Here is a 12,665-nt window from a genome sequence, read left to right as displayed (position 1 = left end):
TTAGGTGTACCATACACAACTAAAAAGAGCATGCACAGGGGGTGCTGGCTGGCTCAGTTGGTGAAGTGTGTAAGTCTTGATTTTAGGGGTGGGAGTTCAAGCTGCATATTGGGTATAGAGATTATTTAGAAATAAAAAAACCTTAAAAACAAAAAAGAGCATGCACAACTCAAATCTGTCACTTGAAATAACAATAGGGACATAACAATGATAACAGTACTTTTGTGGAATCTATTATACTAAGTATATACTGGTGCACTATTATTTTAAGTTATATATGTATTATATACAATATTATACAAAGAAAAACATTGAGCCATGTGTTACAAAACAACACTGAATGCTAATTCTTTCTTATGGGCTGTAATCTCAGCAAGATAGAAATACAGATAGGTAGATAGGCAGATAGATCATAAGTTGCACTTTACAGATGAGAGAACTAAAAGCCAGAAAAGTTAAGGGCCTTGTCCTTGGCCATACAACTGGTAAATGCTGAGGTGAGAGCTGACTGGTCCTACACACAAAGTTGTCGCCCATCCTATCAGAGCATGAGTACTAACTACCATGTTGTTAAGTGTGATTTGCTTGGGGGACAGGAAAACAATTCTCACTTACTCTGAAAACTCAGATGAATGGAGCAGAAAGCATGGCTTTTACATAGTCTTCCAGCAGAGAGAGCAGTATCAGAAAACTCATATTAACAAAAATCATTACAAATGTTACTGCCTCCTTGAGTCGTCAATTATGCTGACATTCCTCAAAAGTTGAACTGAGGTCAATTTAAATGAATTCTTTGTATTGAGGACAAGAGTAATTAATCAACTGACATGCAGATAAACTATAAAGCACAGAGGACACTACGTTTGAGTAAAGTTTTGTCTCCCTTCAGAGAAGTTCTTTGTGCTGACAGCTCTACCTACCTTCCCATTCTCTACTGGGACTCTTGGCGGTGCCACAGGGACTTGTAGAACTTCTACATTCCAAGTCTATCTGCTCTTGCCTCTGCCGCTGCTCTTCTAGGAGTGCAGATTCATGCATTGCTTTAATGTGTCGCTGATAGAGGGCATAGCCGCTTACTGGGGTTCCAATCGGTATGTTACATGGGGTGCAGGAAACCTACAGAAGAAAGAAAAATCTTTAAATATGTCAATGGCTGGGACGCCTGGTTGGCTCAGTGGTTGAGTGTCTGCCTTCAGCCCAGGGCATGATCCTGGGGTCATGGGATCAAGTCCCACATCGGGCTCCCTGCATGGAGCCTGCTTCTCTCTCTGCCTATGTCTCTGTGTCTCTCATGAATAAATACATCAAATAAGTAAACAAACAAACAAACAAACAAAGTCGGTCACTCAGTCAGTCAGTCAATGGCCAACATAACAATAACCCTGTGTTGCAAATAATGCTCGTTTCTGTAGCATCCTGGTTGATTTGATTTCATCATCTTTTGATCAAAGTAATCTTAGAGTAGAAAACGCTTTGAATGCTGAGCATTTACTTTCAGAACAGAACAGAACTCACAAAGTTGTGATAAGAGAGATCAAAATCAGAAAATACTTCTGCTTTTTAACTTATGATGGTCAAATCCCTAGCAGCTCAGCCCTGGGTCCTCCCCTTCCTCCCCAGGTTCTCTCTAGGTAATCATACCCACTTCTGTGGATTTAAATGTCATCTATATGTTAATGGCTCATCAATTTATATTTCTAAGATGTCTGCTCTGAGTCCCATACTCACGGACAGACGCTTAGCAACTCCACTTGAGTATTCTCAAAGCACCTCAAAACTTGCATTCAAATGGGAACTGTTCATTCCCTAAACTCAATGCTTCTGAACCTTCAGTGACCTCTGTCTTAGAAAATGGAACCTCAATGGCGAAAGGCAGAAACCTGGCAGACAGCCTGAACTGATCTACCTCACCTCCTACAACAAACTTACTAACACAGCGGGATGGGTGTTACAGACAGGCCACCCAAACTGTCCCTCGTCATTTCCCTCCTCACTGCAGCCCTCTTTCTTTCTTTCTTTTTTTTTTTCCTAAGATTTTATTTATTTATTCATGAGAGACACAGGCAGACGGAGAAGCAGGCTCCATGTAGGCAGCCCAATGTGGGACTCGATCCCCAGTCTCCAGGATCACAACCTGGGCCAAACGTGGTGCTAAACCGCTGAGCCACTGAGGCTGCACTTTTTTTCTTTTTTCTTTTCTAAGAGCCCTCTTTCTTTCATTAAGGCTACACAGACAGCACTTCCAACAGCATAATTCGCAATAATATGTTTGTTTTCTTTGTTTATTTTCCGTCTCTTACTTCAGGAAGGAAAGAACCCAACCTGTTTGGTTCAATACTAAATGAACAGCCTCTAACACAGTCCATTACTTCATGAATACAAAAAAGTTCCAGGGAAGAGTAGAGATCTGAATTTTTTAGAACCTATTATCTAAATAAAGACTTCCACAGTTTTTTTCCGCTACTATAAGTAGAACTTTTCACTGACCCCAAAACATATACATAATTTTCTTGCCTTTGTGCTTTGGCTTATGTAAACACGGCTCTTCCTCCTTTTGCTATAAAGCCAAATGAATTGTTTTGGTCCAACCAAAATATTATTTCCTACATGGAGTCTTCTTTAGTTGTCTCATTTTTTTTTTTAATTTATTTATTTATGATAGTCACACAGAGAGAGAGAGAGAGAGGCAGAGACACAGGCAGAGGGAGAAGCAGGCTCCATGCACCGGGAGCCCGATGTGGGATTCGATCCCGGGCCTCCAGGATCGCGCCCTGGGCCAAAGGCAGGCACCAAACCGCTGCGCCACCCAGGGATCCCTAGTTGTCTCATTAAGAAGGAAGCTCTCCTTCCTCTGAAATGACCTTACTATATTTTTCAACTTAATAGAGCATCACATTTTTATAATTCACTTAAATTTTACCATAATATTTTTCTATGTCTTATTATCAAGACAAATCTCTAAGTTTTTTTTAACTGAGAGATTACGATATGTAAATATTCCATACAGGATTAACAATGTTGTCTTGAACTAGGCAGACACTCACTCGATAAATGGCCATTTGAGTATATAAATGAATGAACAAAACAAATGTTTAATGATTTTTTTACAAGTCTATCATCAGCACACCCTTAACTTTTTACAATTATCATGTGAGACAGGAAACAAAGCTTGATCCCCTGAAGAAAAGCAAGAGCTAAAACATTACTAAGTAAAAGAGCAATATTCAAGTTTGGAATTCAGTGCCCAAAAGGAGTCAAACTTGTAGAGATTATCAAAGTAAAATGTAAATAAAACTAGATTTGGAACTGTAAACTAAAGTCAGTTATAATCGCCAGAATTCATTCTAAATATCCAAAACCTAATTCTAGATTTATTCTATTACTGTCTCATAGCAAAACAAAAAAATAAAAACAAAGCTTAAGAATATTTATGGCTAGGGGATTATACTTCTTTGGTGTTTTTTTTTCCTGAAATGGAAATAACCATTTCAATCAACCATTACAATGAGTCCATTTGAAAAGCAATCGAGTGACAGACGGATGGATATACAAAATGGGGTATGTAAATACAGTGGAATATGATCAGTTTCAGAAAGAAAGGAGATTATGACACATGCTACAACCTGGATGAACCTTGAAGATTTTATGAGTGAAACAAGTAGTCACAAAAAGACAAGTACAGTAGGATCCCACTTATATGAGGTATCTAGCCAAATTCATAGAGACAAAAAGGAGAGGTGGTTGTCAGGAGCTGGGGGAAGGGGGAAAAGAGAGTTCTGGTTTAATGGGAAGAGAGTTGCACTTTTCTAAGACGAAAAAGTTCAAGAGACCTATTTCACAACATGTATATATTTAACACTACTGCACTATACACATAAAAACAGTTAAGATGATCAATTTTATGCTGTGTTTTTTACAATTTTTAAAAAAATCAAGTACTGATTAAAGAAGAGAAGGTATCTTTACTGATCTTTGTTTCTCAACTTTACTTCTCTTACTCACTTTGAAAACTTACCATTGGTGGGATAACAGCAGCTCTGTGCTGAAGCTGTGGCAGGTCCAGTGGATTTGGTTTTATTGGGGATGAGACCAGTATAGATCCAGGGGGATTTAACAATGAAGGCTTTGAGTCCATAGGAAACATTCTGCAATTGGCAATAAAAAAAGATATATTAATATATTCTTAAGATTTTAAATGTACAGTCATAATTCCTTCTTTTTTTTAAAGATTTTTTTAAAAAATTATTTATTTTTTTATTCATGAGAGACACAGAAAGAGGGAGGCAGAGGCATAGGCAAGAGGGAGAAGCAGGTTCCATTCAGGGAGCCCTATGTGGGACTTGATCACGAATCCTGGGATCATGCCCTGAGCCGAAGGCAGACGCTCAGCCACTGAGCCACCCAGGCAACCCAAGATTTGTTTATTTTAGAGAGAATGGAGGCATGGAAGAAGGAAAGTGAGATAGAATCTCAAGCAGACTCTCTGCTGGGTGCAGAGCCCAAAGGGTTGGATCCCACAACCCTGAGATCACATCCTGAGCTGAAACCAAGAGTGTGACTGCACCACCCAGGAGCTCTAATTATAATTCCTTTTAAGTTAATATGTATGTGCACACACACAATATATTATCCTTAGAGGATATGTGAATAGTAAGGAAAATGGGAATCTATAACCCTAATTTTCCAAGTAAAGAAACCTACCATTGATTTATAGGTTGAAATTTATCTGAATCTAATCATCTGCATCTAACTATCCAGTCTGAACAAATTCCATTATAAAATACCAATCTACCACTAACACAGATTACAAATTAGCTACCTATTACAGGATGTTTTGCCAGGATCATAGAGTATTTTTTCAAACATCTGTCCAGTAGCATTCCAAAATTGAGAATTTCATCCCAAATTCTGGGCTCCTGGTTTCTCATGAAGAGTGGAAAAAAATGGCCTCACAGGACCAGCATTCCCACATGGTAACCACATACCGAATTTATAGCAGCTGCCCTTTCAAACAACATGTGCTCCTCTGTCCTCCACAGCCCCTGCCATCCTACACTCCGCCTACTTCAGCCAGTTTCAGGACCTACAATGGAGTTTAGGATACCCAATATACAAAGCAGGGAGATCATATACTAGTGCTGTACCTTTCTGGCTGGATCATACTTGCCAATGTTACTGGGGGAAGATGAACATTAAAAAAATTACAAATTGATAAGAAAATTAGAAATGTATAAAAGAAAACAACCAACCTTTAACATAAAGAATAAAGATGGGATTAAAGATGTAGAAAATTGGAAGTGTCATTTTGACAGTTTGGATGTGATGCAGACATAGAGTGTTATTCAAAGACTACCATAAATTTACAAGGAATTTCTGAATTTCAAGATTACTATCATGTTTATCTCTTAAGATAGTCCTCCTTTAAGATTACTACCATCCTAATTTTTCCCTCACTTACAAATATAGTTACCAAAACCAATATTGGAAAACACAGATATTCCTCATCTTAGATGATCAGAATTTGGCTCGCTACTGAATGGCTTATTTGCCTCTTCCGTAGAAAGGAGGGCAGGGGAGAGAAAGAGAAAAAAAAGAGTCGAATAGGGTTTCTGATTAAATTACATGTTAGTCAAATTCATTTCTAGAATTTGCGGGGTGGAGAAAGGGAAAAAAGAGCTGAATTGGGTTTCTGATTAAATGATGCTTTAAACAAATTCATTTCTAGAATTTATACCAAACGTTCTACTGTGATTCTAGGTGATCCTATGTCTTTCAAGTAAAAGGAAATCCCAAGGAAAATACATATATTAAATAAAGCAGTATCTAATCCAGTAAAATAAAAATCTCTTTACTGTAATTTATATAAAAACATATAGATTTTATATCATTAATTTAATGATTAAAAGTAGTTCTAAGGATACCTGGGTGGCTCAGTGGTTAAGCATCTGCCTTTTGCTCAGGGCATGATACTGGAGTCCAGGATGGAGCTCCACATCGGGACCCCTACACGGGGCCTGCTTCTCCCTCTGCCTATGTCTCTGCCTCTCTCTCTGTCTCTCATGAATAAATAAATAAAATCTTTTTAAATAAATAAATAAAAGTAGTTCTACATTTGAACTATATAATATTTTATTTACTTGTTCATGAGAGAGACAAAGACACAGGCAGAGAGGCAGGCTCCCTGTGGGGAGCCAAGATGCAGGACTCAATCCCAGGACCCTGGGATCACAACCTGAGCCAAAGGCAGGTGCTCACGCAGGTGCCCCTATATTATATATATTTAAAATTACAAATATGAATAACCTAAAATTTTAACTGACATACAAAGTGATCATGATAATTACCACTGTCTTATACTTAAATTATGCTTTCTAATACATTTTCAGAACACTGAACATGTTCCTCCTCTCAACATTTTCTAACATCTAATACACAGGTATAGTAGGCCTTGCTTTGAAGCCATATGGTCTCAAAGCAAAAAAGCCAACGCCTCCTGCCTCTGCCTTCACCACCACAACATACTGCTTCCAATACCAGGAATGGCAGTCATCTGTAGTTGATTTCACAACTTTTCTTAGATGAAATCCCCTTCTTTGTTACATATGGAATGCATGTAACAATCAAAATGGAAAAAAATTATCTTCTTCATTAGAAAATAATGATCACACAATTTTTCTTGGTTATTTAAACAGATGAACATCATCATAACCCAACATGAAAAGTATGTAGACTGCCTCTAACCTGCCAATACTCATACAGGAACAATCTCTGTGGCCAGCAGTGCCCCGTGACTCAGTCAGCATCCAACATTATCCCAAGAATGGGATAATGTTAGAGAAGCAAGTCTCACCTCTGCCTCTCGGGCTCTCCATCCACATCTTCATCTGCACTGCAGGTGGCACTAGAGTCATTGTCTGACTGAGGCTCAGGCCTCTGGGTGCCTATCTGCTGGGCCACCACCACGTCTTCGTCTCTAGGCTCTGTCTTCTCGCCCACTCTCTCCAGGTCTCTTTCTTTGGTATCACCTTCAACTTTAGACGGATTGCTCTCTGGCACCCTCATCTCCACGTCTACGGAGTCAGATTTGGCGGTCGTGGGGAGCTCAAGAACAGAAGTCCCTTCAGCACTGTGCTCCTGATGTTCAATGTCCATGGGCTCTGCTGCCTCAATGGCAATGCTGTCGTTCGCCTGTGCTTCTGCACTTTCACTTTCGACTGCTTTTGCACTTTGCACTGCCGAGGAGGGAGACGTACTGGGTGCAGGTTCTACTGTGGACTCGAGTTCAGCCCCAGGTTCAGTGTTTCCTCGAGAAGTCCCGTTGTCAGTGCTATCTCCACTGGGCTTGACAGCTTCAACTGGTGAAGGAGAAGGAGCACTTTCTGTATCAGAACTATTTTCAGCACCTTAAAGATAATGATACAGCATAAAAATCTGATAATGAACATGTTTCAGGTGGTGACAGAAGCCATGCTTGAAAGTAGCTATTTGGGACGAATGATACTCCTTGGATGGCCTCAGTGAAGTCTTAGGCCACTGGGAAGCTAGAGTGTCTGTTTACAGAGCTCTCTGAGACAGAGAGGTCAAATGGTCCTCGCCTTCTGAAACAGAAAGCGTAAAAGCTTTTAACATCTAAAAATAATTTATATGAGGGGCGCCTGGCTGGCTCAGTTGGTGGAGCTGGAGATTCGATATCAGGGTCATGAGTTCGAGCCCCACGATGGGTGTAGAAATTACTTGAATAAATAAGAACTTTAAAAATATTTTAAAATAAATAAATATAAATAAAAATAATTTATATTAAATTTGAAAAATGAAGAAAGATGCAAAAACAAAATGAAACAAGAAACCATTCCCATAAATGGCAGCATTCTGGTTTATTTCTACCTATTTCTGTGCTTTTCCTTCTACTCAGGAGGTTTGACAGTCTCGAATAGGCCATTCAACAGGAACATAACGTGAGTTATATCTGCCTAAAATTTTAATTTTTCTGGTGGCCATGTTTAAAAAGTAAAAAGAGGGGATCCCTGGGTGGCGCAGCGGTTTGGCGCCTGCCTTTGGCCCAGGGCGCGATCCTGGAGACCCGGGATCGAATCCCATATCAGGCTCCTGGTGCATGGAGCCTGCTTCTCCCTCCACCTGTGTCTCTGCCTCTCTCTGTCTCTGTGACTATCATAAATAAGTAAAAATTAAAAAAAAAAAATTAAAAAGTAAAAAGAGATAAATTAACTGTAACCATGTATTTTATTTAACCCAGTATGCCTGAAATATCTTTTTACCATGTAATAATCATGTGGAAATACAGTAATATACAAAACTAATAGCAAGATCTTTACCATTTTTGGTACTAAGTCTTCAAAATATGACTATATTTTACATATTTAGAACATCTCAATTTGGACTAGCCACATTTCAAGAGTTCAACAGCCACCACATGTATCTAGTGTGGACTAGCTGGACTGCAAAGTTCTAGTGTAATTTTACAGGGACTTTTAACATTGTAACCCTGGTTTTTCCCCACATCATTGGTTTCATTTTATAAAGAGTTTTAATCTTTTACATCTTTATCTAGATATTTCAAAGGAATCACAAATTTAGTATTTCCTACACTAGACTAAATCTATGGACTCAACACATCCAAATCAGTTTCTTTTCTAGTGTTTACTATCTAATTAAACCAGAAACCTAGGAGTAATTTTTTAATCCATCCTCTCATTTATCCCCATAATCTACATAGACAAGTATCTACGTTCAATTCACAAGTGCCATTGTAAATCCAGAAACAACTCTTCCTATCTTTCACCTCAGATTATTCTCTACGACGACGCCAGAGGGAGCTTTTTAAAAGCCAAATCTTACCAAAACTCTGCTGCTCCAGTATTCTCTTCATTCCTGCCACACCGGCCTCATTTTCCACAAAACCTCACAGAAAAAAAGCTACTTATTGTTCAAAGCCAAAACCCATTCAAAACAAAATTTAAGTTTCAAAGCCAATAACACTTGTAGAAAAAAATAAAATGAAACCTATTATTTCTGAAACTCCTGGAAAGTATAGAACTTCCTAAGCTTAGAATATGAGTGCCTACAAAGGAACATACTTAAGCAGCTCTAATTACATACAAAATTTAAACTCTGATAATTTAAAAATAAGGCAGAACAAAAAGTGAATGAGATGGAGAAAATATTTGTGTATACAAAGCATGGACATGAATAAAATATATAAAGAGCTACTAAAATCACTGAAAATCCCAACTTCAGAAGCAGTCAATTCATAAAAGAAAACCTTAATAGTAATGCAGATTGAAATAAACTAGGGGCTTTTTTTTTTTCCATTAATTAGCAAAAACTCAAGAAAATATTTACTTTTTCAGGAAATAGTCATTAATTTATTCAAGTGACAAAAAGGATTTTATTTCTGTTCTTAAGCTTCTTGGGCTGACATTCTTTTCAACAGGGCTTATAGCATCATTAATTCCTTTTACATGAAATATATGACATATGTAAGTCATTGTAAATCTGAAATAAGTCCAACTCCATGCAATAAAGAGAAAAATATAATCAATGATACTAACTGGACACATAAGTATGGCAGTGATGTATACAGATGCACAGACGCTTACTGATGTTGGACTGCCATTTTATTTATTTTTATTTTTAATTTTAATTTTTCAGAGAGAATGTGAATGGGGAGTGCAGGGGCAGAGGGAGAGAGAATCTTAAGCAGCCTCCATGCTTAGTAGAGCTCAATCTCATGAATCTGAGACCATGACCTGAGCTGAAATCAAGAATCAGATGCTTAACCAACCAAGTCACTCAGGCACCCCTGGACTGCCACTTTAAAGATCTTCTGGTTGTAGGAACTGGATCATCACAGGTGCTACATAAATATTTGTTGATTAAATGAATAAATACATTGTGTTCAAGCTTAAGGTCTCTATACCATGAAAACAATGAGAATACTGTTTCTTTAATGAAGCAATTCTTAAATAGTCAAATGACTAAGCTTATAATTATATATTTGAGCTAGTGGAAGTCACAACTAAATTTAAGATTTTTAAGATACCTTCACTATCTTCTGGATTTTCTTCTTCATTAGAAGCTTCAATATCTTCATCTTCCTGAGCAGAAACAGTGGAAGCTACACTTTCACATTGGGACACATCTCGCTCTTCACGGGGCTTCCGGGAAGTCTAAAAGAGTATTAAATTAAATTATTTATGATTTAAATAACTAAAAGGGAAAAAAGTAGAACATTTTCCTATCTGAAATAACACAGAACACTGATACACACATACTAAACAAGAAGGTTGCATGTCTGACAACTATTCTGGTTAGGGTGAGGTTGCCTCAAGGTAACCACTAACAGGCCTTTTGTGTAGACAGATCACTCTTATCAAATGGATCAAGTTATAATGTGGATCATTTTCGAACTTCTTGCCACCATACATGTACAAAGAGCCCAAAATCACAAAACTCCTGCTCTTCTCCCCCTCCAAATAATGTATTTTACTAATAAATGTATGCATGTTTTCTATTAAAAATAAGATATTCATTGGAATGTGGAGGACCCAGAAAATTAGGTTAAGAAAAACAATAATTGCTCATAATGGCACCAGTTAGAGATTCTAAGTATATTGACACATTTGCTTTCAATCTTTTATATATGTGCATGCATATGTTTGTGTATAGTAAATAAAACTAGAATCGCTCGTCATTTATCTTTTCTAGCCTTATATAATCATGATCTGAACATACCTCTATTTATAAATTCTTCAAAATTACTGTTATTTATTCATGATTCCATAAAGCACTCTATACCAGTAAATATTTAAAATTCTATTTTAAGGTATCTAAGCAACTTTAAGCTTTGGTATTGTTAATAATGCTGCAATAACTTCCCTTTACTAATATTAAGAGTATTTGAGAGCGAAAGACAGAGAGCACAAGCAGGGGGAGGAGCAGAGGGAGAAGCAGGCTTCCCACTGAGCAGGGCCAGGATCCCAGGACCCTGGGACCATGACCTGAGCCGAAGGCAGATGCTTTGCCTACTGAGCCACCCAGGTGCCCCATGATTGTGATTTCTCAAGCAACAACTAATCACTGGTGTCACCAATCATCCTTAGTGTTATTGAATTTCTCTTACTATGAGGACAAATTCCCTTTTTCTTTAACAGGATTTTCCATGTATTTACATAAAACTGCTCATTCTTCTATTGAGATCACCTTATCTGTAAAAGCATATGTGTATCTATATAGGTGTAAGACATCAGCCATTTATCATATTTATAATCTCATGTTGCTAACTATGAAACTTAAGGTCTCCTGTCTCTGTAGACCTGAGGATCCCTGCCCTGGCACTGCTCTGTTCTCTGCCTGTTACTGAGCCTGTAACTTCACCAGACTTCGGCTGTGGGCCTCTCCCAGGGACACTCCTCACAGCAGAAAAGAAATCATTGCTACCCCAATTGTTAAAATTACCAGTATTCTTATTCTGTTTATTTTTTCATCATTCTTAGTTTACATAAATGAATACACTAGTACGATCCAACCTAAAGCATTAACTAAGTCAAGAGAAAAAAAATAACGGCCCAGGGTTACAGAATTAGGTATAATTCTGAGGCTAAAAAAATTCATCACTATGTTCCTAGCAGGAATGCAAGGGAAGAATCCTCTGGCCACACTCTTTTGAAAGCTTTAAGAAGACTGCATAAAGGCTGCAGTATTTTTAGGGGTTAGATAATAGCTATTATAGGGATTTTTCCAGTGGCGAGACTATATCCCTCCTTTGCTAAGGACTACCCATTCTGTTTGGTATTCCCACTGATGAATATAGAAGAGACAATGTTTTACCATTACCATGCAACATTCCAAGCATTTTCTTCACTATATGATAGTGAAATTAATTACAATAATTTTCAATGTAATAAGTCAAGCCTCAGAAATATAACTCCTATATATATATAGCACTGCATTTTGATAGTAGATATTTGTCATCTACTTGTCATTGTCTTGAAATCCTTCTAAAAATGATAAAATACTCTAAAAAACAGAAGCCTACTGTCCCCGTCATTTCAATTGTTATTAAATGTTATTAAAATAGGGCAGCCTGGGTGGCTCAGCGGTTTAGCGCCGCCTTCAGCCCAGGGCCTGATCCTGGAGACCCAGGGTCGAGTCCCACATCTGGCTCCCTGCATGGAGCCTGCTTCTCCCTCTGTCTGTGTCTCTGCCTCTCTCTCTCTCTGTGTCTCTCATGAAAAAATGAATAAAATCTAAAAAAAAAAAAAGTTATTAAAATGATTAGAACAAGAAGTTTTTTTTTAAAAAAAAAAGAAGTTTTAAAGACACTTGTGATGGTTAATTATATATGTCAACTTGGCTGGGCCACAGCACCCAGATATTTGGTCAAATATTATCCTGGATGTTTCTGTGTAGGTGTTTTTTAGATGAGATTAACAATTCAACCAGCAGACTTCTGAGCAAAGCAGATGACCCTCCAGAATGTGGGGGTGGGGGTGCTTCACCCAATCAATTGATGGCCTTAATAGAAATAAGACTGACAGGTCCCTACTCTCCCCCTCACCCCACCCTCCAGCAAGAAGAGGATCTGTCAGCAGATCACCTCTGAACTTCAGCCACAATTCTTCTATGAGTCTCCAGCCTGCCAGCCT

At 38.1% G+C, this 12,665-nt stretch overlaps 1 protein-coding gene across 15 annotated transcripts in view; it reads right to left on the bottom strand.

Annotated features, from left to right (window-relative positions):
- The window catches only part of NCOR1 (nuclear receptor corepressor 1), a 154,858-nt gene that overhangs the window by 44,835 nt on the left and 97,358 nt on the right, over positions 1 to 12,665 (bottom strand). For 9 of the 15 annotated variants that reach the window (XM_041770168.1, XM_041770178.1, XM_041770170.1 and 6 more), the window contains 5 exons: positions 10,061 to 10,187; positions 8,857 to 8,919; positions 6,851 to 7,403; positions 4,016 to 4,145; positions 921 to 1,116 (listed from right to left, as the gene is read on the bottom strand). In XM_041770168.1, coding sequence (XP_041626102.1) covers positions 921 to 1,116; positions 4,016 to 4,145; positions 6,851 to 7,403; positions 8,857 to 8,919; positions 10,061 to 10,187 — 1,069 coding nt within the window. The remainder of the gene's footprint in view (positions 1 to 920; positions 1,117 to 4,015; positions 4,146 to 6,850; positions 7,404 to 8,856; positions 8,920 to 10,060; positions 10,188 to 12,665) is intronic. The other 6 variants (XM_041770175.1, XM_041770179.1, XM_041770182.1 and 3 more) reach the window with 3 other exon arrangements.

The sequence above is a fragment of the Vulpes lagopus genome, chromosome 10 (genome assembly GCF_018345385.1).
Source record: "Vulpes lagopus strain Blue_001 chromosome 10, ASM1834538v1, whole genome shotgun sequence".
Taxonomy (NCBI): domain Eukaryota; kingdom Metazoa; phylum Chordata; class Mammalia; order Carnivora; family Canidae; genus Vulpes; species Vulpes lagopus.
Note: the sequence above shows the minus strand (reverse complement) of the source record. Positions and strands in the feature narration are given on the sequence as shown.